General features: G+C 47.6%; 1 protein-coding gene across 2 annotated transcripts in view; it reads left to right on the forward strand.

Annotated features, from left to right (window-relative positions):
• The window catches only part of Wipf3 (WAS/WASL interacting protein family member 3), a 75125-nt gene that overhangs the window by 36814 nt on the left and 11887 nt on the right, over window positions 1-26424 (forward strand). For both annotated transcript variants that reach the window (XM_052173763.1, XM_052173764.1), the window contains exons 3-6: window positions 18310-18442; window positions 21184-21318; window positions 22324-23103; window positions 25687-25809. In XM_052173763.1, the coding sequence (XP_052029723.1) occupies window positions 18310-18442; window positions 21184-21318; window positions 22324-23103; window positions 25687-25809 (1171 nt within the window). The remainder of the gene's footprint in view (window positions 1-18309; window positions 18443-21183; window positions 21319-22323; window positions 23104-25686; window positions 25810-26424) is intronic.

Genomic DNA, 26424 nt, shown 5'->3' on the forward strand with positions numbered 1-26424 from the left:
GATATTATACACACACACACACACATATGTATAGATGATTTGGAGGTGAATAGTTAATTGAAATGGAGATGAGATTGGTGGTGACTGACAGCAGTTGTTGAGGCTGAATACTGCTCCTGGGTATATTAGTCTTCCAGTGACTTTCGAGTAGACTGTCCAAATAGCAGTAGGCTCACCATCCTTATCTCCCTGGCTGCTTCCCAGTCACGTGGACATGGAACAAGAGGACACCAGATAAACAGTGTGCTTTGATAAGCTTGCACTTGCTATTCTCTGTCCTGGTCCAAGGGCATCTGGTCGGTGCTTTCTCCTCAGACAAAGCACAGAGGGCATTGTGGTAATCATTACAAGGAAACCCTCCCAGTCTGTAACTGTTCAGAAGGCCAAGGTCACTAAATTTGAACAAATTCCCCCTTTCAGCATTTTCTGTCTCCAAAGAGAGGTCGCCTCCAAGAGCTTAGGCCTCTGACTCTAATGACACAGATATTGAAGGTGCTTCAGCAGTAATGTATTTCAAAATCGATGGACAGATACCTGCTATTTCTGAAAGCTTATACGGAGAGTCCAATCAATTCCTGGCAACCTTGGCTGTCTTGGCATCCATTATAGATGATCTCGGAGCAACTGCAGAGCGCTTGGCCCCGCTCACCTGCGGTGCAGTCACCGCTGACTTCCTCTTCCGCATCTCCCAGTTCTCGAAGATGTTTTCTGAAATGCTGAGTCTTAGATGTGGCTGGAGCCCATAGACTGACCAACCTGCAACCCACGCTGGGTCCTAGTGTAGAACTGGGTGGGAAAAGTACGTGCGGATTTCAGAAGTCCTCAGATGGGCACCTGTATCTTTACAAATGATCTTACTCCTTTTATTTTGATTTTGCACTTCCCCCAGCCCCCGCCCCTGCTTCTCCCTCCACATAGGCTTCTTTTATTGCCTCATTTATGCTGCCAGAGTTAGACAACAAAAATAGAAAACACACAACTAAACTCAAATGAAAAACAACAACAGTAAAACAGTGAGGTGTGATGGCACACGCCTTTAGGCCCCGGAAGCAGAGGCAGGTGGATCTGCTGGGCATTCCCTGCCAGCCAGAGCTACATAGGGAGACACTATCTGAAAAAAAAAAATTCAACTAATAAGTAGTTTGTTTAGAACGAGAAGGGGGAAAATGTGGTCATATTTACACATAAAAATAACCATTGCGCTTAATTCAAACTTGAGTGTCTGATTTTATCTGAAAGTCTTAGGTCTTTTTTATATTTCTTGGATATGTATGTTTGTAGATAGATAGATAGATAGACAGATAGACAGACAGACAGACAGACAGACAGACAGATAGATATTTCCTTCAAAGACTTACTCACCTTTCTCCCCAATAAATCCAGGGCTTATCTTCTCCTCATCTGTATATACTGAGGTTATAAATGTTTCTTCTGTCTCCTTTATTTAAGTTTATGCATTTTTTTACTATTATGGGTTATCATACTTTATACTTATACAGGAAGTCTGATCAATTCCTGGCAACTTTGGCTGTCTTAGCATCCATTATAGATGATCTCTGAGCAAGTGCATATACTTGATCATCCTTAGTCAGGTTTGGTTCTCAACACCCACATAGGGCCTCACAACCATCTGTAACTCTAGTTCCAAGGGAATCCCATGCCCTCTTCTGATCTCATATAAACATGCAGGCAAAACACTTATGCACATAAAACAGAATAAAGAAATCTTTTTTTAAAAGCAAGAAAGAAGCCGGGCAGTGGTGGCTCACACCTTTAATCCCAGCACTTGAGAGGCAGAGACAGGCAGATTTCTGAGTTTGAGGCCAGCCTGGTCTACAGAGTGAGTTCCAGGACAGCCAGGGCTACACAGAGAAACCCTGTCTCAAAAAAACCACAAAATAAATAAATAAATAAACAAATAAATAAATAAATGCAAGAAAGAAAAACATCAAACAAACTAACACAAACCTACTTCCACAAAACTTTCCTACCCCCTTTCATACTTGGCTTTTGTAAGTTTTGTTGGTTTGATAGTAGGGGACAGGGGTTGTGTTGTCGTTTGGTTGTGGGTTTTTGCTGTTTTGTTTTGGTTTTTGTTTGTTTGTTGCTTTATTTGAGACAATGTTGTACTCACTATTTAGTCCTGTCTTGTCTGGAGCTATCTATGTAAACAGACCAGGCTGATTTCAGACTCTCAGAGATTCCTTGTCTTTGCCTCCCAGTTGCCAGAATCCACCACAGTATGCATGAGATTTTATTCCCAGTAGCCTTTATTTTTTATAGCAGCTTCAGTACTTAGCAAAACTGAATAGAAAGTAATATAAATACGCTCCCTGTTCTCCCTGCAAGCATATTCCCCCACAATAAAAAGCAAATTTTTCATCCATGCTTAAAGACTCTTTATTTTTTCAAATCACCCACTTGATGGTGTCATTGCTCAGAATGAAGGAAAAAAATAACAAAAATTATGAATCTGAAAGATGTTTACATGATGGCTTTCTACCATGAGTGACTGACATTTATATTAAAGCATGGCTTTGTTTCGTGCCACTACGGTGTGGTTATTAAAATGAAATTAACTATACTATAGGTCAGAGGAATAGCTGACGGACAGGACAGCTGATACCTAACAGAACTGATATTCTGGTGGCCTACTGTGTCTAGGGCAGTTGGATGTTTCTTGGTCTTTGCATGGAAGCAGAGCTGGCCCTGCTTCAGGGTGAATCCCACTGGGCTGCCTCACATGGGAGCAGAGACCCATTTGCCTCAAGAAGGGACAACGCAGCAGTAGATCTGAGGTTACGGAAGTGATGGTTGCACCAGCCAGCACCACGCCAGTTCCATCGTGCCTCAGTCAGAGACCTAATTTTAGGAGGTGCAAGACAGAAATACAGTTGAGAGGAACGAACTAAAAATAAGTCCTCCCTGTTCCTTGCAGTTCACATCCTGAGATAGTCTGAATGTGTTCCATCCAAGCAAATGAGGCCTTGTCATGGCTCGCATGATGACCTCACGCGGGGCCCACGTTCTGTGGTGAGCTACTGCAGCTGCTGTGACTTTCCACTTCTGTCCTCTGGAAGCGCTCGCTGACAGCCAGGGGAACCCATGCGATTGCATTTTCAAGGGGGGTTGCAGTGGCTCTGTCTGTTAGAAAATATATTCAAGGAGCAGCTTGAAGGAGAGTATGCTGTGTGCGACATACCTCTGGGGTACCCACAGGCCTCTTCTGCCATTATCATGACAAAAAAATATTTATTTTTCTATTTAATTCACACTGTATTTATCACATTGAAGAACAAATTTGGCTTTGCTGAATTTTAAGAATGTACCATGTATAAGGCTAAGTACTCGAAGGATGGATTCAGGTACTATTTCTATCTTGAAATAGAAATATCTATTAGATAGAAATTTCTGTCTTTTTCACTTGAGGTGACAGAAGTATGTCAGGATGGGTAAGGTATCTAAACACTGGCTTCAGGTCGTGGGTAGGATGCTGGCCCTGATATCCTTATCTGGTGTTAGGATGAGCAAAGACCACGTAAGTCCAGGGAAGCCCAGTGAGCTGTGTGGAGTTGTGCATGACAGATAGGCTCAAAAGTCTTTCAGTTTTCCTACTACATCTTGGCAAAGCTGCTGTGCTGTGGAAGCTGTGTGTGTGTGTGTGTGTGTGTGTGTGTGTGTGTGTAAATGTGTGAGGAGGTATATATGAGTACGTGTGAATGTGTGAGTGTGTGTGTATGAGTATTGTGAATGTGTGTGTGTAAATGTGTGAGGAGGTGTGTATGAGTACTTGTGAATGTGTGTATGTGTAAATGTGTAAAGTGTGTATGAGTACTTGTGAATGTGTGTGTAAATGTGTGAGGAGGTGTGTATGAGTACGTATGAGTGTGTGTGTAAATGTGTGAGGAGGTGTGTATGAGTATGTGTGAGTGTGTGAGTGTGTGAATATGTGAGTGTGTGTGTGTGTGTGTGTGTGGTGTGTGATGTTGCCTTAGTTTGGGCGGCAGAAGTTCCACACAGGCAGTGAAGACACGAGACCCCGTGAAGTTGCAGAAATCTTCAGGAGGCAGTGGGCTCTTGTAGGTTGCAGTAGACCACCTGACTAAGATTCGTCTCACTTCAGGCTCAGGAAAAGCCTGCCTTGCTGGACCAAGCTCTGTAAGTGTATGGCTATCATATAATTAACAGGATAGAACTGTTAATTCCGACTCTTGAGTAGGTTCCTCTAGAAAGCCTGCCTGCTGGACATGGGGAGAGGATTGGGTTTCAATAGGGAGAGGCCGGGCAGGAGACCCTCACGGGCAGAGGGGAGGCCAGGCAGGAGGCCTCACAGGCAGAGGGGAGGCCGGGCAGGAGGCCTCACGGGCAGAGGGGACTCGGGAGAACAAGGAGCTTGGCAGGTGCAGTTGACATATTGAAGGTCGATGGCTGCAGGTGCCACAGCCACATCTGGAAGCCCCTCAACACTCTGCTTGTGGAGATCTGCCCAATCCTGTGTGCAGGTCATCTGAAGCTTGAGAAGAATATAGGGAAAATGACAGCAACACTTAACTGGAGAGGGAGAGTTTGAAAACAAGAGTTCCTTGGAACACCATTTAAATCCTTGACTTCCAGACACCCCACTACCATCCACAGTCCTGAAAGGCCACCTGCTCCCGTTGCCAAGACCACAGCTCTGGTCTGAGTGGTCAAAGTCAGAAACAAAAAGACTCTGAAGTCAAATGACTCTAGGGGAGCGAGGTCTGAAGGGTCATAAAAAGAGAGAGGGGGGTTTAGGGAGTGTGGCACGGCGGTGTGGGGGAAGGGGGTGCCTAGGCGGACCCATGCCCAAGCACCTCTTCCCCCTGAGGGACCACACGCACACAGACATAGTATAGAATAGAGTTTATTCAGGACAGAGGATGGGAGTTACTGGTATAGTGGAGGTAGAGAAAGGCAGAGAAAGAGAGGGAGGAAGGGAGAGAGAGAGAGAGAGAGAGTAGAGAGTAGAGAAATGGAGGAGTGGAGGCCGGCCATGACCACGTGGAGAGAGGGGGAGGGGAGGAGAACCTGAGAGGGGCAGAGAGGTGAGAGTGTGATGAGAGAGAGAGAGGAGGGGCAAGTAGCCCCTTTTATAGTGGGCCAGGTCTATGGGGCGGGGCATACCTGGCTGTTGCCAGGTAAGTGTGGGGTGGAGCTTAGACAGAATACTAACAAGGTCGACTTGAAGTTGGATTGAGTCTGGTTGACTTAAAAGATGCTCCTGGGGTACATATTGCATGTGAGGTAAAGGAGTACAGGAATTGTGTGTGCACTCGTGTGTGCTCATGTGTACACATGTATAAAGAGTTGGGAAGGGCCTGGCATGGCTGTGGAAAGGGAGTGGTGTCATTCTGGCACTCCATGAGTGCTTAGAGTTTGAAAAAACTTCCAGTAGGAGCTGGAGAGATGGCTCAGCAGTTAAGAGCACTGACTGCTCTTCCAGAGATCCTGAGTTCAAGTCCCAGCAGCCACGTGGTGACTCACAACCATCTGGAATGGGATCTGATGCCATCTTCTGGTGTGTCTGAAGATGGCTACAGTGTACTCATATACATAAAGTAAAGAGATAAATCTTTAAAAAAAAAAAAAAAAACCTTCTAGGAAGCTTACATCATCACAACATGTCACACTGGCTTCTGGCACCACGTGTGGACAAACTGCATTGTTAGACAACTAGAGCTGGTTTGAAGGTGGGGCTCCTAGGAATCCATTCTTTCTCTTTAGGAAAGTACCAGGTGTGGTTGCTCTGAATGTTGAAACTTTGTTATCATGAAGTGATAATGAGTCAGGAGGACCAGGGATCATCATATCAGGATGTCATTGGGGCCAGGAAGAGCCCAGCCTTTTGAAGACATACAGTCATTAGTAGGCATCTCAAATATGTGCCAATGACTGAAAATTAAATAGTGCAGAAAGTTGGCTCATTGTGTGTGTGTGGTGTGTGCTGTGTGTGCACACACACGCATGGGCATGAGTGCACATGTGGAGGCCAGAGGACAACTTGCAGGTATCGGGTCTCTCCTGCCATGTGAATCCCGGGGCCTGAACTCTGGCCATCAGGCAGGGGCTTTACTTGCTGAGCCATCTCACTGGTCTTGCTTTCATTATATTGAAGCATCGTCTGTTGATCATCCATTAACCTGCTGCTATGAGAATCTCCATCTCTTATACCATCCTCTCATCTCTCCCTTCCATCCTCTTCCTTGTGTAAGGTTCCTACTGGTCTGCTCATTGCTTCCTTTGTGGTACTCTAATGTTTAAGCAGAGTACTGTGTCAGCCATCATTGCTATGACATAATGCCTGACTCAAGTTTCAGAGGCCACAGTTCCATGGTTGGCTTGCTCTGTTGTGGAGTCTGAGGTGAGGAAGAGCATCATGGGGGAAGTGTATGGCAAAGCAAAGCTGCTCCCTTCATGGTGACCAGGAAAAAGAGACGGAAATAGAAAGGAGCCAGGGGCACCCCCTCAAGGCAAACCTCCCAGGACTGCAACCAGGACTGAGCTCCCAGCACTTCCACCAGCCCCAAAGACTCCATCAAACATGGAATCCATCAATGGATTAACCTATTCATAAGGTCAGAGCCCTCAGGACCAGGTTGCTTTCCAAAATCTTGCCTGAGAATAGTGTTAGCACTAGGGACCCAGCTTCGGTAACAACCCTTAAACCTGTGCGGTTCCCTGCTGGAGTTTGACAGTATGCCTTGACTCTTAGGCAGAATGCAGCCACTGGAGCCTTTGCCACTGTTCCGTCTCTCTTGCTTCTTTCATTTGATGGTTTGTCTCTGCTACATTTTTATTTCGTTTATACATTTCAAGTTTTAAGTAATAAGACTGATTTTTCACAGGGACAGTGACAGCTCTGTGATGATGTGTAGATTTGTGCCATCACTGTCAAGTCACCTCCGCCAGAGCTCCCCGCCCCGCCCCTTACCCCTTTTGTAGTCACGCCCTGTTTCCATCAGTCACTGGCAGCCTCTGGCCCTCCTTTGTATTGGCCTAGTCTTACCTGGGTTTTGTTGATGCACAGTTTGTTAATGCAGCCCCTGCTGAAGGGTGTACCCGTAGTTTCCAGATTTTTCTGCCTCTCTAGTTCCTTTGCTTCTCTGTATAAACTTAAGACTCACCTTGCCAGTGTCTATTTTTAAATCTAACCCAGCTTTTGACTGGAATTGCACCGAATCTATACATTGACTTGTTCTCTTTGCTACGTTGTGTCCTCCAGTGGACGCAGGGGACATCTTTATTGATGTAGGATAGGGGCAGGATGTGTTGGCTAGGAGGACCCTGTTACAGGTAGGGTTACCGAAGGATGCTAGAGCTGAAGGCCAGGTCTGCTTTCATCAGAATTCTGATCACGTTCTGTAGACCCTGTACCCTGTGCCCTGTGCCATGTTCCCTGTACCCTGTTCCCTGTACCCTGTACCCTGTGCCCTGTGCACGGTTTTTACCTTGTGTGCGGTTCATTTATACTTAGAAGTATTTTAAGGGGTCTTTAAATATGAGTTGTTTATTCTCCATTTGAGAAATCGAGCTTGCTTTTGGTGTGCTGACCCTGTAAACCATGACCTCCCGGACTCCCTTTCTGGCTCTAGGTGCTTTCTGCATAGACTGTTTGCAGCCTGTGAGCAGGTAGTTTTACCTCTTTCTTTCCTATCGCAGACTCTCTGCTGCTCGCCTGGGATTGCCATTGCAGTGTTGAATAGATGAGAGGGCAGAGCCTAGCTTTGTTCCTGTCAGCAGGAAGCTACCTCACCACTGGGTTTATTGTTAACAAGTGAGAATGGAGATCCTTTCCCTTTTGTCTGAAGAGAGCTCTTATCCTGAAAGGATGTTGAGTTTTGTTGTTTTTAATGACTTTTCTTAATCAATTATGTGATCAATCGTGTGATTTTTCTTCATTTTTACACTGTGTTAATATGAGTTTCATTGATTGGCAATGCACACACACATATGTGTGTGTGTGTGTGTGTGTATGCACACAGATAGGTATCCAGATAGACAGACAGACAGGCAGACAACAGACAGACAGAGACAGAAAAAATAGAAATAAAAAAGGAAAGATTATGACTGCTCTTATGTATGGTGGAGGAGAAAGTTTATTGTAGATAAAAGGGAGAACATAGCCAGAGGCAGGGACATGGGGAGAGTTCAGAGTGGACATGACCCTGTGCTGATCGTGTAAGGAGAAAGGGGGAGGGGAGAGCCAGACCAAAAGGCTGAAGAGTAGATAGAATGACCAGGTAACCAAAATGGACCTAGGAAAGGCAGCTGAGGAAAGGGAAGCTGAGCTTTAGGATGGGGGCGGGGTATGTTAGCCAGGAGGACCCTGTAACAGGTAGGGTTACTGAGGGGTGCTGGGGGAACCTGGGGGCCAGGTCTGCTTTCAAATGTTAAGTAGGCACCTCAGCCATTTGTCCTGGATTTGAGACAGTGGGCATTCATTTGTCTCAGTCTGAGATCAGTGTCTGCTTCACACATAACTCACCTCAGATCTCCTTCCTTTCTATTAAGTTGCTCAAAGTCAGCACCTGTCTCAGGCGGTCTCCCCCTTTTCCTGTAGTCTGCGGTTGTCTTTGGGTTTTCAGAGGCAGAGAAGAGAGCAGACTTACTTTCTTTGTTGCTGGTCACCACCGGGCTTTTCCCAAGCTCCCCTGCTCAGGATGGCCCCATTCTTTTCTGGTTTGAACTGGTTGTTCCAGAGGCTACCACCGCTGTCATCTGGGACCTTCTTTTTGATCTCTGGCTTTCTGCCGGGAATCACAAGTTTTAAAACAGGAAAAGGTGGGAGCCCATTGGAAACTATTAGAGAGCGCAGATATTAATAGCCAACATCTACTGAGCATTTCATAAGTGCCATTCACTGTTTTGAAAATGTGTTTTTAAAAAATGGAAATGATTACTTGATTAAATCCTCACCACAGGGTATGTAGTGGTTGTTATTCTTTTCCCAAGTTTGCAGGTAAGAAAATGGAGCCTTAAAGCAGTTAGGTAAGTTGTCAAGGTTATTATCCTAATGCAAAGTTGATCTGCATCCCATTGAGGATGTTGGGATATTAACTCAGTGGGTTACCAAACAAAATAGAAACACATGAATGTAGGAAAATGTTGTAGGGAAGAGGGAAGGTTGATGGCTAATTAAAGCCAAGAGAGGATGCTTTGGGTGCTGCCTTGCGAAGGAACAGGGTCATGCTTCATTGGCAGGGCCCCGAGACCCCAGGTAAGGATGCCAGTGGACTTATGGAGCAGGGACCTCGTGGTCCACGAAGGTTCTGGAGCGGAGGAGAAGCATGCAGGTCTCTCTTTGAGCAAATCTCGGAGTCCTTGTTTCTCAAGGATCCAGTCCATGTCCAGACCTAGAAGCTTCTTTTGGGTTCTGTGCAAAGAAAAGATGATTGGAGTGGGTGTGGGTCTAAATCTTTCTACGTTGTCATAATACTTCGGAATTATCTTGAACTTAAATCTTGTCCTTCCCCTCCTCCCCTTGCTTATTTTTTTTTTCTACTTCTGACTCTTTGCAAGTGAGTGATATTCAGAAACCCAATCGGCTCCCAGTCTAGAAGCTATATACACACTGCATCTTGCCTGTAACCAGCGAGGAGGTATGAGAGGAGGGCTAGAAGGAGGCAGACCAGCAAGGCTGGCACGCAAGAGCTGAGGGTTACCTGACAAGGGAGTGAGTGCCAGGTGCAGGTAACTTACAGCCCAGGGTACTGCCATCTGCAGCCTGTTACTCTGCAGCATAGGGTTACTCCCCACTTTCCATCCAGTGCCTATAGCCCCCCCACCCCACCCCACCCCCTCCTACGCCAAGGTGTTTGATGCACTCACCCGCCAGTTCTCGGAGTCGGCACTCAGCCTTGACTGTCTTTCTGGCTCTGGCAGAGCCCTAGGACTAAGCTCCTGTGGCCAAAACCTTCTCTGAAGGTTTGCCCTCCCTCCCTGGGCCTTTCCTTTTCCTTATGATACCTCTTACCAACCCCTGGTCCCAGGCCAGAGGGCAATTATCCCAACTGTAGGCCTGCCTTGCATTTCTTGGGTGATGTCATTATGAAAGGGCTGAACAGCTTGGTATCAAGAGTCAGGGTTCCCTGGGCTTATCCTTCCAAAGGTCTGTGCTTCTAGAAAGTAGAGCCTGTTTCACGTGTGGGCCTCACGCAAACACTGGACTTTGTGTCCACAATCACTGTATTGCCAATTCAAGTTGTTCAAAGGCCCCTGAAATAGGTTGAGACACACACAGAAGCCGCAAGATAATGCCTGGAATTCATGAACAGAGAGAGCCAGGTCTCTGTCGAAGCTTTGTTATATCACAAGAAAGAGAAAGGAGCCACAAATAGCTTTGAGCTTTGGTTTTGGATGAGTGGAGAAAGAAACGCTCCTACCAGAAGGAGAAATGCTGGAATGGTGAGCTAGGGTTGCAGACCATAGAATTGGAAAATTATTCAGGGCGCCATGGTTCTCTTTGACAGTATTTGTGACATGAAGCTCCCCCCCCCCTTTTTTTAAAGGCACACCTGTGCATTCTACCAGGCTGATGGGAGATGGGGAGGCTGCTGAGATGTCTGTGACTGTGCAGAGCTGGAATGTTACAGCTTAGAAAGCAAGTTCTTTCCGGCCACCTTTAGTCCCCTTAAGGCATCTGTTTCCCACTTCTGTGTTTGACCTAACATCCTTGTGGCTATCAGGTAACATGCTTAGGTGGGATATACAAACAGATCCCTAGTTTCCACCAATTCAGAGGCTTCATTAGAACGTAGCTAGCTCCCAGCTACCGCTCCAGTGCTTGTGTGCATGTACACCACCATGCTCCCCACCATGATGATCATGGACTAATGCTCTGAAACTGTAAGCCAGCCCCAATTCAGATGGAATCAGGGGCCTCCTGCTGAGACTCCGGACCCTGCTGTACCCCACTGGACCCTGCTGTACCCCACTATGTCTGCCCCTCTCCCCGTGTCTATGAAGGATGCCTTGACTTAGGGGTTTTCTTAGTTCTGTTGTTATAAGAACATTGTGAAACTGTTGCCACTTTGGACTGTGGCACTTGGGGTTACCTATCTGTGTTCCAGGGCTATGGCCTGGCCACTCATGTTTGACTCCAGAATAAGCTCCTATTCTCTTTGAAGTGGGAGCTGGTTTTGCACTGACATCCTTAGAGGAGAGAGGGAACACTGCCCACTGGACCGGTGCTGTTCCCAGCACAGATTGTTTATTAGCTTTAGACTCTAAGCCCAGGGAAGTCTGGTTCTCTTAATAGTTATTAAAATATCCTTCCAGATCCAACATGGGTTTTTTTAATCAAATTTGCTCAAAATTTAAAATTTACTCCCTAATCTGGGGAATGTTGGAACATTGAAAAAGAGTGATTTCAAATTGAAGTTGTGTTTCTAGGGGCAAAAAAACAGAAACAAAAACAAAACACCCAAAGACAACAAACAACAAACAAACCAGAACAACAGCTGCAGCTTGGGGTATGTCTTAGTCAGTGTTCTATTGCTGGGAAGAGGCACCATGACCCAGGCAATTCTTACGAAACAGCTTTAATTGGGGCTGGCTTACAGTTTCAGAGCTTTAGTCCATGATCATCATGGCGGGGAGCGTGCTGGTGTGTATGCAGACACTGCAGCAGTAACAGAGCTAGCTACATCATGCTCTGGAGGCAAAGAAGCAGAGAGAACCAGGGCCTGGCACTGGCTTTTGAAACTTCAACTCCACCCCTGTACTGGCTGGCTTTGTGTGTCAACTTGACACAGGCTGGAGTTATCACAGAGAAAGGAGCTTCAGTTGGGGAAGTGCCTCCATGAGATCCAGCTGTGGGGCATTTTCTCAATTAGTGATCAAGGGGGGGAGGTCCCCTTGTGGGTGGTACCACCTCTGGGCTGGTGCTCTTGGGTTCTATAAGAGAGCAGGCTGAGCAAGCCGGGGGAAGCAAGTCAGTAAGGAACATCCCTCCATGGCCTCTGCATCAGCTCCTGCTTCCTGACCTGCTTGAGTTCCAGTCCTGACTTCCTTTTGTGATGAACAGCAATGCAGAGCTGTAAGCTGAATAAACCCTTTCCTCCCCAACTTGCTTCGTGGTCATGATGTTTGTGCAATAATAGAAGCCCTGACTAAGACAACCCCCAACCCCTCAGTGACAAATTTCCTCCAACAAGGCCTTACGTAAAGATTGGATTTCCAACCCAAACATACAGCCATTGTCACTGATAAATGAATTTATAAATAGTTCATGGGACTTGGGGAGGATCAAGAGAAAAGCCCTCAGTTACTAACGTAATATCTAAACTAATGTATTTTGTGATCTTGTCTAGGAATGCTGCTGTGTATGGGTGAATATGGGAGCTCAGGCAGGGGCATGAATGTTTTATTCTGTATGAGACAGAAGGCCATTGCAGGTATTTGTGGAGTGACATGATCTGGGTAGCAGGTGCTCTGTTGAAAGTAGAAAGGCGGCTCTAGGAACAGAGCCTTCCAGGATCCAGAGGCTCCTGGGAAGAGTGCCAAAATGCAAGTATAAAAAGATCAAAGCCATAGCTCAAGTCAGGATCTGGAGGTAAGCTCCCAGGGAAATGGACAGTCTCGGCTGGTCCCTAAGGGGATTTTGAGCTGGATCTAGAAGAGCAGTTCAGTTCAGAGACAGAAAAGAATTTTATGGAGGAAAGTGGCATGGTAAATGGCATGCCCCTGGGAAAGGTCAAGCTGGCCGCTGTGGAGGAGGGCTGGGCTGCGAGCGTGAGAGCTTGCTTTATGGCGCACAGCCCCAAGAGGACAGTGTAGGAGTTTGTGAAGGAATGGGGCAGAGAGAGAGAGAGGGGGGGAGAGAGAGAGCGCTAAACATCAGAGTTGCACCACTGCATGAGATAACCTCTCATGGGGTAACAGATAGGCCCGACTTCACCCACATCCTGCAGCACCAGCGAAGGAGCTGATCATCCTGTCTCCAAGCAAGAAGCGCGAAGTACACTTCTACACGTGTTCGTACAGCTTTGGCATGGATATCCGGCTTTCGCAGAGGTTAGACAGGCCATTGATGCTGCTCACGAATTTAAATTGCAATTTGGAATTCTAAAAATAAAACATAAGACTGCGTATGGCAAAAGCGCCTTGTTCTTGAACAGCATGACTTAGGTACCATTTGGAGTGCAGAGAACATTGTGTCAGGCCTGACGGGGGAGAGTGGGTCGCCACCCCTCCTCCATGGGGATATTTCCGGCTCTCTCCTGGATTCCAAGTTCCCTGTGTTCTTCAACACAAAAAGCACAGCAGCAGGTGGGAGGCTATTCTAGCTGTCCTTGTGATCCAGCCTTGGCAATAAAGCTGCTGAGACCTGTCTGCCCACAAGTCTGAGGATGCTGGGGGTAGCCTGAGGGCCGAGGTAATAATGTGCAGGTCCATCGTGCCAGGGAACTGTGCACCCTCTTCAGTTTAACAGCCATAAAGAAAAAGAATAAATCTGACATCTGCAGGAAGGTGAATGGAACTGGAATGGTTGTGCTGAGAGGGGGCAGAGACAGATGCGATTTGGCATGATTTCTTTCAGGTGCAAGACCTAGATTTAAATACGCATGTGCACGTAGGGTGGGTCAAGAAACTGCAAAGAGGCTCTGGGGTATGGGGACCAGCGAAAGGTAGGAGGACCGGGAGAAGCAATAGGGCCTGAGGTGAATAAGGACAAAATGTGCATGGACATGTTAAAATTATAAAATTATAACGTTATATGCTAGCTTCAGAAACCAAGAGATAAAGGGACTGGATTTAGATCATCTATGAAGGAAGTACCTGGCTTGGCTTGGGTCAACTACCGGCCCTTTTTCTCCTTCATACATGAATACATTTTATTTTGATCAAATTCCTTCCTCACTCCCTTCCTAAGCTTTTCTCTAGCTTGTCCTACCTCTTCTTCCTTTCAGTATTATGTCCTTCCACACTCTACAGATGACAGGCAATGATAGAGATAGAGAGATAGATAGATAGATAGATAGATAGATAGATAGATAGATGGATGGATGGATGGATGGATGGATGGATGGATAGATAGATAGATAGATAGATTACCAGTTGAGTCCGATTAGTGTAACCCAAATGTAAATGAGTGTAAGGCTACCCTTTATAGCTTCTGGGAAATCTGGCTTCCTTTTTCTGGTACTCATGGGCTACCTGTACACACAAACACACACACACACACACCATGCATGCCAGGATATTGACCAGATTGATATTGAAAAGGTCTTGTGTTGCATTCCCAACTGTAGAGAGCTCATGGGTGTAGCAGCCCATCACATCTGGAAGACAGTTTGACAGCAGGCCTCTGGGAGCTCTGGCCCTTAGAATCTTTCCATTCTCTGTGAGACATTCGCTGAACCTTGGGAGGAATGTGTGATACTGACTTGCTGCCCTTTGACCTCTGTTATCCCCTCAGTAAACCTACATCCACCGCAGAGAGAAGATCTCCAGAGGGTCTGGACTCAATTCCCAGGATCTTCATAACCACTCACAGCCGTCTTGGGCACTAGGCACACATTTGGTCTACAGACTTGCTGGCATGTACATAAAATACTCATGCACATTAAAATAAAAAAGGCATGCACTCATATTCTTGAAGAAGCAGCTTTTCAGATGAGAGGAGAGAGAACCACCGACGTCGGTGTCAACCTTTCTCACAGAAAAGACAGTGTTACACAGGGGCCAGAAGGCAGAGGGAAGCATGGAGGTGCAGCGGAGGACATGTCAAAGTTCTGATCTAGACTGTCATCACCCCCTCCCCAGATCACAGCCGCAGCTCTGCTGCTTCATTTACTGAACAGCAAAGGGACACAAGGGCTTCTACCACGTGTCCCAGTCAGAGCAGCCGCCTCTCCAGCTCTGCTGCTACCCTTGGCCCTGCGTTGCTGTCACTTGATTTTGGTATTTCTAATCTGCTTATTGGCTTACCTCTGGCTCTCAGCCTCTGCATTCAAGGGGAAAGGCTCATGTGCCTGCCTGTCTTTGGTATGATTTCACGTCCCTTTCAGTTCCTGGAGGACTTCTTTTGAGTCTAACAGTAGCAAACTGTGTGAGCCAGAACTTTGTGTGGAGGCAGACAGATCTTTGCTCTCAATCACATTGTTACTAGGAAGAAACAAGAGTGCCCTTCGCAATGATGTCACCAAGGTTGTTTCAGACAGTTTGCGGGCTTGTTTTCCACAGGGAAAAGGCCCAGGGTTGCTTCCTTTGCCATGCTTATGATTTTAGTGAAGCTGCCAAGGATGAGGATTGGCACAGAGGAAAACACTCAGTGGATATTTAGGAACTCTTTCTTCCTGCTTCATTATCCTGTCACCATGGCAACCAGGATTCTTAGGGTTGTAGCTTTTTTTAAAAAACCACTATAGTTGGAAGATTGACAAATATTGTAGCTTGAGTTGAAATGACTGTCTTTGTGTAATACAATCTTCAACATATGAATGAATGTGTCCTTTTGTCTGAAACCCACTAAGTCTAAATATATATGGGTTTGCTTTTTTTCCCCCAGAAGTTAGCAATTCTTCCCTGGCCTGCCTTGCAGAGATTGGCAGGTGCCTTATGACGGCAGGTACAGGAGAGCCCTCTAGTGGGAAACTGCCAGGGCAGGACAGAGTCAGGAGAGAAGGAATGCCCATCAGTGTGCTGGAGAATGTGTTCATTTACCAATCTGTCATGTAAAAATCACCAGGCACACACAGGCACGTGCTAAATAAGTAGCAAAATTAAGATAATTATTTCAATGCATCATTCTCCATGGCCCTCAGCTGAAACATCTGTAATGGGCAAAATCAGAGAGTAAGGATGTCTTCAGGTAGTAAAAGAAATTGAGGAGCTGAGAGAGATGGTTTAGCAGTTAAAAACACTGGCTCAGACCTGGAGTGGTGGCTCAGCGTTTAAGAACACTGGCTTGTATTCCAGAAGGCCCTAGTTTGGTTCCCGGCACCTACACAGAGGGCCACAACCCTTTGTAACTCCAGTTCCAGAGGATATAGCACCCTCTTCTGACTTCTAAGGGTACCAGGTAAGCATATGGTACATAAACATACATGCAGGCAAAACACCCATATGCATAAAATAAAAGTTTAAAAACTAGAGTCTGAAGTGGGTGAAGTGGTCCTTTTCCGAGGATTGGTGGGGAATAGAGACCTCACACCACATGAGTGCTTCTCGAACAGAACATTATAAACCTCCCCCTTCCTCAAAACCAACATCTGAATAGGACTTCCATTGCTGTTTGTCCAGTCCTTAGAGAATTACAGAACACTCCTCGCCCTGCATCCCTAGCCATAATGTACACCTGAGATCATAAGGTCAATTTTACAAGAACAGCGGTATCCCTCTTGCCTAGGGTTCTGATGCTTCTTTACCCAGTTTTAAATGACGTTGATTTTAATGGATTATACAGAATATTTTAAAACCATGTTGTGCAAGAAATAACCTTGTTGTACATGTAACATAAAAGCATTTGAGCTATGTCTAAATGTACTGAAGGGTTTGGAACTGGAGCCCCTGGCCATTGTCCATAAGCCTCCCCTAAAGGCTCACAAAGTGTGTTTCCAGGCAACACGAATCAAGCTTTAGACTTTATGCCTTTCAAAGTTGTTGAGGGTCTATGTCAAGCCAGACTCACTGGTAGAAACGTGGGCTCCTTACATTTATTACAGAACACAGCGTCCCAGATCCTGCACAGGCCAGGAGTTTCGATCAAGCAATCTAGTCCTCTTTTCTGCATTGGATTAGATCCATTAGTTATAAACCCAGGATCACAATGTATGCTGGTGTCTAATTAAGGAAAGAAACCTTGGAGTAATTTAACCAAGAACAAGCCAGAGTCTCTCTCCTGTCTCTAATCTGTCGGTGGTATAAGCCCGTCTGAATGTTGTCTTGTAAATCGTGTGTGTGTGTGTGTGTGTGTGTGTGTTGTCCTTAACAAAGGGCTTTTGTTCTGTATTTATTGAACAGCACAAAAGTATCATATGAAGGAGAAACAGGCGATCCTTACAGAAATCTTTAGCAAGGTTTTACAAGGGGTGAAATTTCATTGACTCCAGCTGACCCAGCTAACAGCCAGGCAAATGCCACTAAGCAATGTCTGCATGTTGCTCCCACGGCTTACAGCTGGTGTTTACTGTATGACTTTACTTTAAAACTGATGGCCGTTTTCAGCATCTATTTTGGTAACATACATGCATGGGTCAGGAGTATGGAAGACTACATAACAAGATTAAAGCTATACCTTAGCTTAGGCTGTAAAAGTTTATCACATGGAGCCAAGAGGGCTGGAGAGATGGCTCAGTGGTTAAGAGCACTGACTGCTCTTCCAGAGGTCCTGAGTTCAAATCCCAGCAACCACATGGTGCCTAACAACCATCAGTAAGGGATCCAATGTCCTCTTCTGGTGTGTCTAAAAACAGCTACAGCATGTACTCATACAAATAAAATAAATAAATCTTTTTTAAAAATGCATCACATGGGAAACCCAAGGCAGGTGAGGTTGTTTGTATGTTGCTCTGTTAAAAGTGGGTTAAAAAGACAGGCTGGGTCCACAGTAGGATAGCAGTGATCTCAGGGTATATTAACTCAGGTGTGGGTCAGCAAAAGCTCCATCCAGTTTCTTAGAAAGTATGAGAGAGTTTTGTAATGTTGCGCCACCCCACTTTTCTGACTAGAGCAAGGCTTTTTGAGGCCCAGCGCCCAATCAGGAACTGTGTGAGGCTTCACATCTTCCCAGAAGCCTGATTTACCTGGTCCCCGTGGTCCTTCCTCTCTGTGACCATCAGCAGATGCTCAGTCATGCGCGGTGATAGAGAAGAATTAGCTCCTTGCAGGGTATGCCTGTGTCCCTGGCACAGGGGTATGTCCAGGAGAATTCACAAGGTGTCTTACACCTATTGGATCCAATCGGCTCCCAGAGCACAGTGGCCTGCAATAGGCCCATTCAGAATCTGGGAGCAGTCAGGGGTGCAAAACTGGAAGGCCAGGTGTGTGAAAGGGATCTGATTTGGGGCTCCTTGAGACCACCAGGACTTTATGCTCAAGATGGGCGCATGTATAGTTAGTATGGGCCATCTAGTACAAAGTCCATTTGAAGTCCCAGGGAGAGGATTGTAGGCGTGACCTGAGATTGTGGATAATGGTCTAATGTTCTTGGCCTTGGAAATGGGGCAGGAAAAGAACTCCAATGGGAGAGAGATGCAGCTGGTGGGGTGTGTTGTTTCTCTGCAAATGCTGTTTTTTTCCTTGTTTGTTTGTTTTTGTAACAGTTAAATCCCAATTCTCTTGCAGATCAGCACAGACGCCCCCAGCTTAAGGAAGACAGATCTGAAGGGCCGGAGCGCACTGTTGGCTGACATCCAGCAAGGAACACGGCTGCGAAAAGTCACCCAGATCAATGACCGCAGTGCCCCACAAATCGAGAGTAAGTGAGCAGCTCAGCGCAGCCTTCAGGGAGCCCAGGACCCCGACGCATAGAGCATGTCAGACTCCACACTAGGGTCTGCACTGGTGACCCGTGCACTCTCAAACCACCTCAGACCTACTGCAGGGACAGGCCACCAGGCGAGAGGCTCGGACACTCCTTTCTGAAAGGCCACATGTCGTGGAGCCAGCAGTATCTTTCATTACTTTCAATAACAAAACAACAAAACCCCCTTGGATAATTTTAAATTATGATAAAATACACATAGCAAATTTCGCCATTTTTAACTGTCCCATTGGGTGTCATCAGATACATTCTCAATGCTTTTGCAATGTGAATGCAACATGAAAATCATGCAAATGAAAAACCCTCTTTTTTGTTCAGTCAAGATTGCAAAACATTCACATGTTATATCCAGAAACATTTTGTAATACAAGGTATTATTATGATTTCACATATTTCAAAATGATGGCAATTCTCAAAAATAGTCCTGTAACTATTATTGTCCCTTGATAACCTATAACTACATGTGTTAGGGCATAAACACACATATTTTACAGAGTTATTTTTATTCTTAATTATGTGTAGGTATGTGTGTGTGTGCACATGTATGTGCAAACATGCACACCCATCTATGTGTATGTACATGTGGGTACCCACCTATGTGTGTGTATGTACATGTGGGTACACACCTGTGTGTGTATGTACATGTGGGTACACACCTGTGTGTGTATGTACATGTGGGTACCCACCCATGTGTGTGTGTGTGTGTGTACATGTGGGTACCCACCCATGTGTGTGTGTGTGTGTGTGTGTGTATGTACATGTGGGTACCCACCTGTGTGTGTATGTACATGTGGGTACCCACCTGTGTGTGTATGTACATGTGGGTACCCACCTGTGTGTGTATGTACATGTGGGTACCCACCTGTGTGTGTATGTACATGTGGGTACCCACCTGTGTGTGTATGTACATGTGGGTACTCACCTGTGTGTGTATGTACATGTGGGTACACACCTGTGTGTGTATGTACATGTGGGTACCCACCTGTGTGTGTGTGTGTGTGTACATGTGGGTACCCACCTGTGTGTGTGTATGTACATGTGGGTACCCACCCGTGTGTGTGTGTGTGTGTGTACATGTGAATACCCACCCGTGTGTGTGTATGTACATGTGGGTACCCACCCATGTGTGTGTGTGTGTGTGTGTATACATGTGGGTACCCACCTGTGTGTGTGTATGTACATGTGGGTACCCACCTGTGTGTGTGTGTATGTACATGTGGGTACCCACCTGTGTGTGTGTACATGTAGGTACCCACCCGTGTGTGTGTGTGTGTGTGTGTGTGTGTGTGTGTACATGTGAGTACCCACCCGTGTGTGTGTGTGTGTGTGTGTGTGTGTGTGTGTATGTACATGTGGGTACCCACCTGTGTGTGTGTACATGTGGGTACCCACCCATGTGTGTGTGTGTGTGTGTGTGTGTGTGTGTGTGTACATGTGGGTACCCACCTGTGTGTGTGTATGTACATGTGGGTACACACCTGTGTGTGTGCACATGTGAATACATGTGCCTGCAGAGGCCAGAGGCACCAGATCCTTTGAGACCTGTGTTTCAGCAGGTTATAAGCTGCTCAATGTAGGTGCTGAGAATCGAATTCAGGTCTTCTGGAAGAGGAGTGTATGTTTTTAACAACTGAGTCATCTCTCTAGTCCCAAAGATGGGCACGTTTTAAAAGAAACCTTTTCAACACTGATTATAAGGATCCATTTCTGATGGGACTCATTATCTAATTGGTTAAGCTCAGTTAACAGACTGATACATATTATTGTCCTACCTACTACCTAATCTCAATGAGGAGTTCTGTATATAACATTCAGAGTAATCTGACCAGTCATCCAGCAGTGGGCACCATGCCCTGACTGCATGTGTTAGCCTTAGCTTGTGTATTAGCTACTTTTCTATTGCTATTATAAAACAGCATTTCCAAGACAAGTTATAAAAGGGAAGATTTACTTGGGCTTACGGCTCCAGAGGGATGCGAGGCTGGACTGGCAGAGTAGAGACATGGCAGACGGAGCTAGACACTGCGAGTTGAGATCTTCAGCCACAATGAAGAAGCAGAGAGCAAACTGGAAATGACCAGAGTCTTTAAACTCTCAAAATCCCACCACCAATGGCACACTTCCTCCAACAAAGCCACGCCCCTCCCAACCCTCTCCAAACAGTGCCATCAACTGGGGAGCAAGTGTGCAGATACCTGAGACCTCACTCAAACCAGGAATTCTTGTCTGAGTATCTTGCTGAGTGTCTTCTGAGTGTCTATGGTTGGTAACCACCATACACGGAAGGCAAGGTTACTGATGCCACATGCCTGGGCATTCTGATGCATAAATAAAAAAAAATATGAAGTTAAAATGTTGCAGTGAGTTGAGCTTGGACTTCATAGGGGAAGGGGAAGTGTGTAGACTCTGTATAGCCCTGGATGTCCCAGAACTCACTCTGTAGACCAGGCTGGCCTTGAACTCAGAAATCTGCCGGCCTATGCCTCCCAAGTGCTGGCATTAAAGGCATGCGCCATCACTGCCTGGCACGGTCAGCACTTTGATAGGACTGACTAGACTGGGTAGCACACAGGCTACGGCATGAGGACACACACAGTGAAAATGGCGGCATTAGGCTAGAGTGGGAAAGGCCTGCATGCAGGCTTCCTACTCACCTTCCTGCCTCTTCTCTCCAGGTTCAAAAGGATCCAGCAAAGAGGGAGGAGCTGCAGGCAGCAACACCCGGGGAGGAACCACGCCTCCTGCCCTGGGAGATCTCTTTGCTGGTGGCTTTCCTGTGCTGAGACCGGCAGGTCAGAGAGATGTGTCAGGTAAGGAAGGGTCCAGCCTGGTGGCCTGGTGGTCTTTCTTCATGCCCCCAACATGTGTGATACATAGTTTATAAGTAGTTATAAAGCAAGAAGATGTGCCTTTGAGAACTTTAATCCTAGAAACTCCCAAATCCCAGACTTGTTGCCTGGGGATCTTTTTAAATCTACTTAAATTGCATCATCATAATTGGAGAATGACTTGTTTAGCAAAGGTGTCATGTTAGACAGAGCGCCATTCATGACGTGTTGATCCGCCAGCTTGTGCTGAGTTGTAACGAATCTCCATCTCCGTATCAGTTAGATACTGCTGTGTAGCCAAGTGTAAAAATGTAGGAGCTTTCAACACCTGCTTACTTAGACTGCAATTTGTCTGTTATCAATCTAGGAAGGTCCTACCTAAGCCCCTTAGCATCGGTAAACAGCTGCAAAGCGGAGAGGTGGCTTGCTTCCTCTGTCTCCAGGGCCCCAGATGGTCCTCAGGGCCACATGATCTGCAAATCTACAGCAGGCTACATAGGGCTTGCCACCGTGTTAGACATCAAGCGAGAAGTAAGATGCCCATAGTCTCTAGAGACAGTCCTGGAAGCTTGTCAGGAGCTAACTTAGACATCTACCAAGTGTTCCTCCCTGCGCCTTCCTCTAGGTTAGTCACAGCAAGGGACAAGTCCATCTGGGACAGGGAGCATTGTCCTCTTGACAGGACACACACACACACAAAAAAATGACACAGGAGGGCCTGATCTGGTCTCTAAGACCATTAGCAAGCAATAGTAATCATTTATGCTTCAGGGAGCATTCGGTGTTTTTTTTTTTTTAACGTTGTATTACAAACTGGGCAGATACACTGCTGCTGTAAGCGTAGAAAAGGGTGTGTTATTTGTTATTGCCTTAGAGGAGATCAGATCCAGCTGAGAGGGGCCTTGTGGCTTGCAGCCTCACAGTGGGCCTGCACAGCCTTTTCCTTCCCATATTGCAGGTCTAACCTAGAATGTGCTTCACCTCCAGGTGGCAAGACCGGGCAGGGCCCTGGCTCCCGAGCACCTTCACCCCGGCTGCCCACCAAAGCCATCAGCGGCCCCCTTCCTGCTCCGGCATCTCCCAGGCTAGGCAACGCCTCAGAGACGCACAGCTCTGCCAGGCCTGTCCTTCCTCGCCCCAGTGTGCCCGCCCCACCGCCTCCCACTCCACCCCCACCCCCGCCTCCGCCTCCACCTCCGCCCCTCCCCCCAGCCTCCCCCATCAAAGCACCTTTGGTGTCCCCGCCTGTCCCTCCAACCAAGGGGAATCCGTCTGTGGTGCCACCCCCAATACCCTGCGCACCTCCCCTTCCGCACCCTCCCCCGACTCCGCCCCCGCTGCCCCCAGCCTCAGCGCTCAGCGACAAGGCAGTGAGGCCCCAAGTAGCCCCGCTGCACCTGCCACCCTTCCCACCACCACTCCCTCTCCTCCCACCCTGTGGGTTCCCGGGGCTCCACTCAGAGCCCAGCAGCCCTGCACAGGACGTGCGAGAACCTCCAGCTCCTCCACCGCCGCCGCCGCCACCACCTCCCCCACCACCTCCACCTCCACCTCCACCACCTCCGCTCCCCACCTACGCCTCCGGCTCCTCCAGGGCCGCTGCGGCCCCGCCCCCTTTGCCAGGCCCAAACAACAGCGGCAGCGAGACTCCGCCCCCGCTGCCCCCCAAGTCCCCCAGCTTCCAGGCGCAGAAGGCCTTGCCCACACCTCCGGGTGCTCCAGGCCCTGGCCCTCAGGCTATCCTGCAGAAGAAGCGGCGAGGTCCAGGTAAAGCACCCTCGAATCCTCTGAGCCAGGTGCACACCTTGGCAAGGTTCAAATCCAGTTTCCATCCGAACACTAAAACCTGGCCTTTTTGTGGGACCTTACTGTTTGTTTCGAGATGGAAGCCACTGTTGAGGGAGACTGGGAGCCCTGTCTTAGATCCCACAGATGGTACCAGAGATTCTAACCTCGATCCTCTTGGCATTGCCAGCTACTTGCTACGTGTCACGGAGCAACCTCTTAGCCTCTCTGTGCTTTCTTTCTTTCTTTCTTCCTTCCTTCCTTCCTTTCTTTCTTTCTTTCTTTCCTTAAGATTTATTTTTTTATTTATACAAGTATACTGTAACTATCCTCAAGCACACCAGAGGAGAGCATTGGATCCCATTACAGATGGTTGTGAACCATCATGTGGTTGCTGGGAATTGAACTCAGAACCTCTGAAAGAGAAGTCAGTGCTCTTAACCACTGAGCCATCTCTCCAGCCCCTCTGTGCTTTCTTGTCTGTCAAGTAGGGTGACAGGCAGACGTTTCTCTCATAGTCTGTAGGATGCTGCATCCAGCAGCCAGGAGGGCTGGAGATGTGGTGTTTCTTCAGTCTGGCTCCGGACCTCCTCCCTGGATTTGGTAGATCCAGTTTCCAGACTGGTTTAGTTACCTGAGTGACTGACACCTGTCTGGCTTCCAGCTGCAGTGACAGCCCATCCCACTGGAACACAGTCTGCGTTCTTCAGATTCTCCAGCCCACTCAAGAAAACAGGCTTGTGTATTGAGCCAAAGTAAGAATACTTCCTTCCCAGAGAGGATTGTGAATGAAGCGCACACTGTATTGGAGAGAGCATGCAAGGACTATGTGCAGCAGAAACCAAGTAGCCATACTCCTGTGTATGCATGCATACATACAGAAACACGCAACACATGCCCAGGCTGATGAACACACATCTGCACACATCTGTTCACACAAGTACACTGATATACATGACACTCATGCATACCAGTCCCTCTCTCACACACATACTTTTTACATCATATACACATGCATGCGCACATATACAAGGTCCATCCATCATATACACACACACAATACACACCACATACATATACATGTACACACTCCACAGAGCAGATAAACGCATATACATGCTCCACACATGCACACTACCTACACATATACACACATACTGTTAAACGCATATATCACATGCACACCACACGTCTTCACACTACATACAAATATTCAGACACATGTGCAGTTTCTTGGGCTCTTGCAGGTATCTTGGGATCTGTAGGCACCTAATGCTAGGATCCCCATCCACTACTGTGTAAGGGAAGCTGCTTAAGCGGTTATTTCCTAAATAATGCCACCTTTTACATAGCATTGCTAAATGAGGGCCTGCATGCAGTGCATGACTTATTTCCTAGGCCCTTGAGGAGTCCCACCCAGTGGAGAATCGGAGCCGTATTCCCCCATCTCCTGCAGCAGGCTTGCCAGGGGACAGCATGGTACTGAGGGAGGGGAAAGGAGAGAGGGTGAGGAAGGAGGGGGGCGAAGGAGGCTGGGACTGGGAAGGAGGCAGGGCTTGGAGGAAGACTATGGAGGAGGGGTGATGTAGGGATTGAGAAAGGGTGCTGGTATGGGGAACGGGGGTGGGGGGAACGAAAGATGCAGGCTCAGAAGCCCTGGGGGTAGGGCAGAGGCTGGATAGTATCAACACTATCCATTTCACCTGGCACTCTGCTCCTGGGTGCAGATTCCAAGCCCTAACAGCAGGCACTCATCAGCCCTTTCTCTTTGTGTCTTTGGATGGCTCCAACATGAGGGTGCTCTTGCTGCAGCCCAGCATGGGGTGAAAGAAGAGGCCCTGTTATCCTTAGGAGGAGCAGTGAGCCATGGTGGCCAGGGTCACCGAGGAAATGAGCAGCAGTAGAACATCCGTACTGAGGCGCCAGGGTGTGGGTTAGAGACATCGTAGGAGGCAGCAAGCAAAACACTGTAGAGGAAAGAGAGAGCCTCTCACCTCCATGACCAACCCCGGAAGGTGTGAGGAAGGAGGTTGGTGTGAGATGGACCCAGGCAGGCAAGAAGGTTTTACCCAGGCTGGACAGAAAAGCAAGGCTTATAAAGCATGGTGGTGGTGGGGAGTTAGACCAGACAGAGTGCAGGACAGGAACAGCCCTGAAGGTCCTCCTTCTGATCTCACTGGGCACTTGCCTGGAGGTCTTCGTTCCAGTTCCTGTTGCTCTGCAGTGGGCTCCTCTCTAGGGCTGGGCCATCTGACCATGAGGCTTATTACATCATTAATAGTGTGCTGGCAGCTAAGGTCAACACATTTCCTGTATCGTGCACTTTAACTTACTTAATCTTCTCAACTACTTGCTGCTATCATTCCCATTGTATAGATGAACAAACCGAGGTTCAGAGAGGTATGCAACGTATGCCAGTTAAGGAAGCTGTAACTCAATCCGAAACAGGTTGGCTCCAGCTGGTTGTTGTCCTCTTACTTATTCCGCATCATCGCAGGGACTAAGCACCTAGCCTCTCACATAAAGTTACTGCTGGATCTCAATAGCTGCCTCTTCTCTGTTAAGGAACCAGTGGGGGGAAGCTAAACCCACCTCCAGCTCCACCTGCAAGATCCCCCACCACAGAGCTTTCCAGCAAAAGCCAGCAGCTTGGAGGCCAGCTGCGGAATGGAAGCCAACACGTGCTAGGTAAGGACCCCACTTCAGGCTTCCTGCCCCCCAAAGACAGGACAAGCGTTCCCTGCCCACCCAAGTGGGGCGGACAGTTGGGCAGCTTCCCCTGCTGTCACTGTGGTATCTGTTTCTCAGTGAGCAGTGAAGAGAGACGAGGAAGAGCCTTCAGGATGTGTGAAATGGGGCTTCGCTCTCCACGTCGTCTGGAAGGGTCTAGGACCCTCTCTAGCTGTGTGACTCAGACAGAGGAAGGGAAGACATCTGGCACTAAAACCGTGCATGCACATTTATGCACACTGCCACGGAGGGTAAACCTATAAGCCTACAAGACCAGAGTGGCTCGGAGAAAGGGAAGGGCGAGTTGACTTCTGGACAGGCAGGAGGAGGACTAAAAAAGGTTGGAAGACAGACACTTAGGGTCCTCAGGCCCTCCACATCCCTTCTGTGTGTTCAACTACTGTCAGATCACAAAGGGGACTGTCAGTCAGGAAGGGGACAGGGCCACTTCCCTCCTCACCAGAGCCCCAGGGCAGAACCCATTTGCTTTGGGAAGCCCAGGCCTCACACTGGACACAGTTAAGCTGACTGCAGTAGGTACTCTTACTGAACGCTAGGACCAGCTTCTTTGCT

This window comes from Apodemus sylvaticus, chromosome 2 (genome assembly GCF_947179515.1).
Source record: "Apodemus sylvaticus chromosome 2, mApoSyl1.1, whole genome shotgun sequence".
Lineage (NCBI taxonomy): Eukaryota > Metazoa > Chordata > Mammalia > Rodentia > Muridae > Apodemus > Apodemus sylvaticus.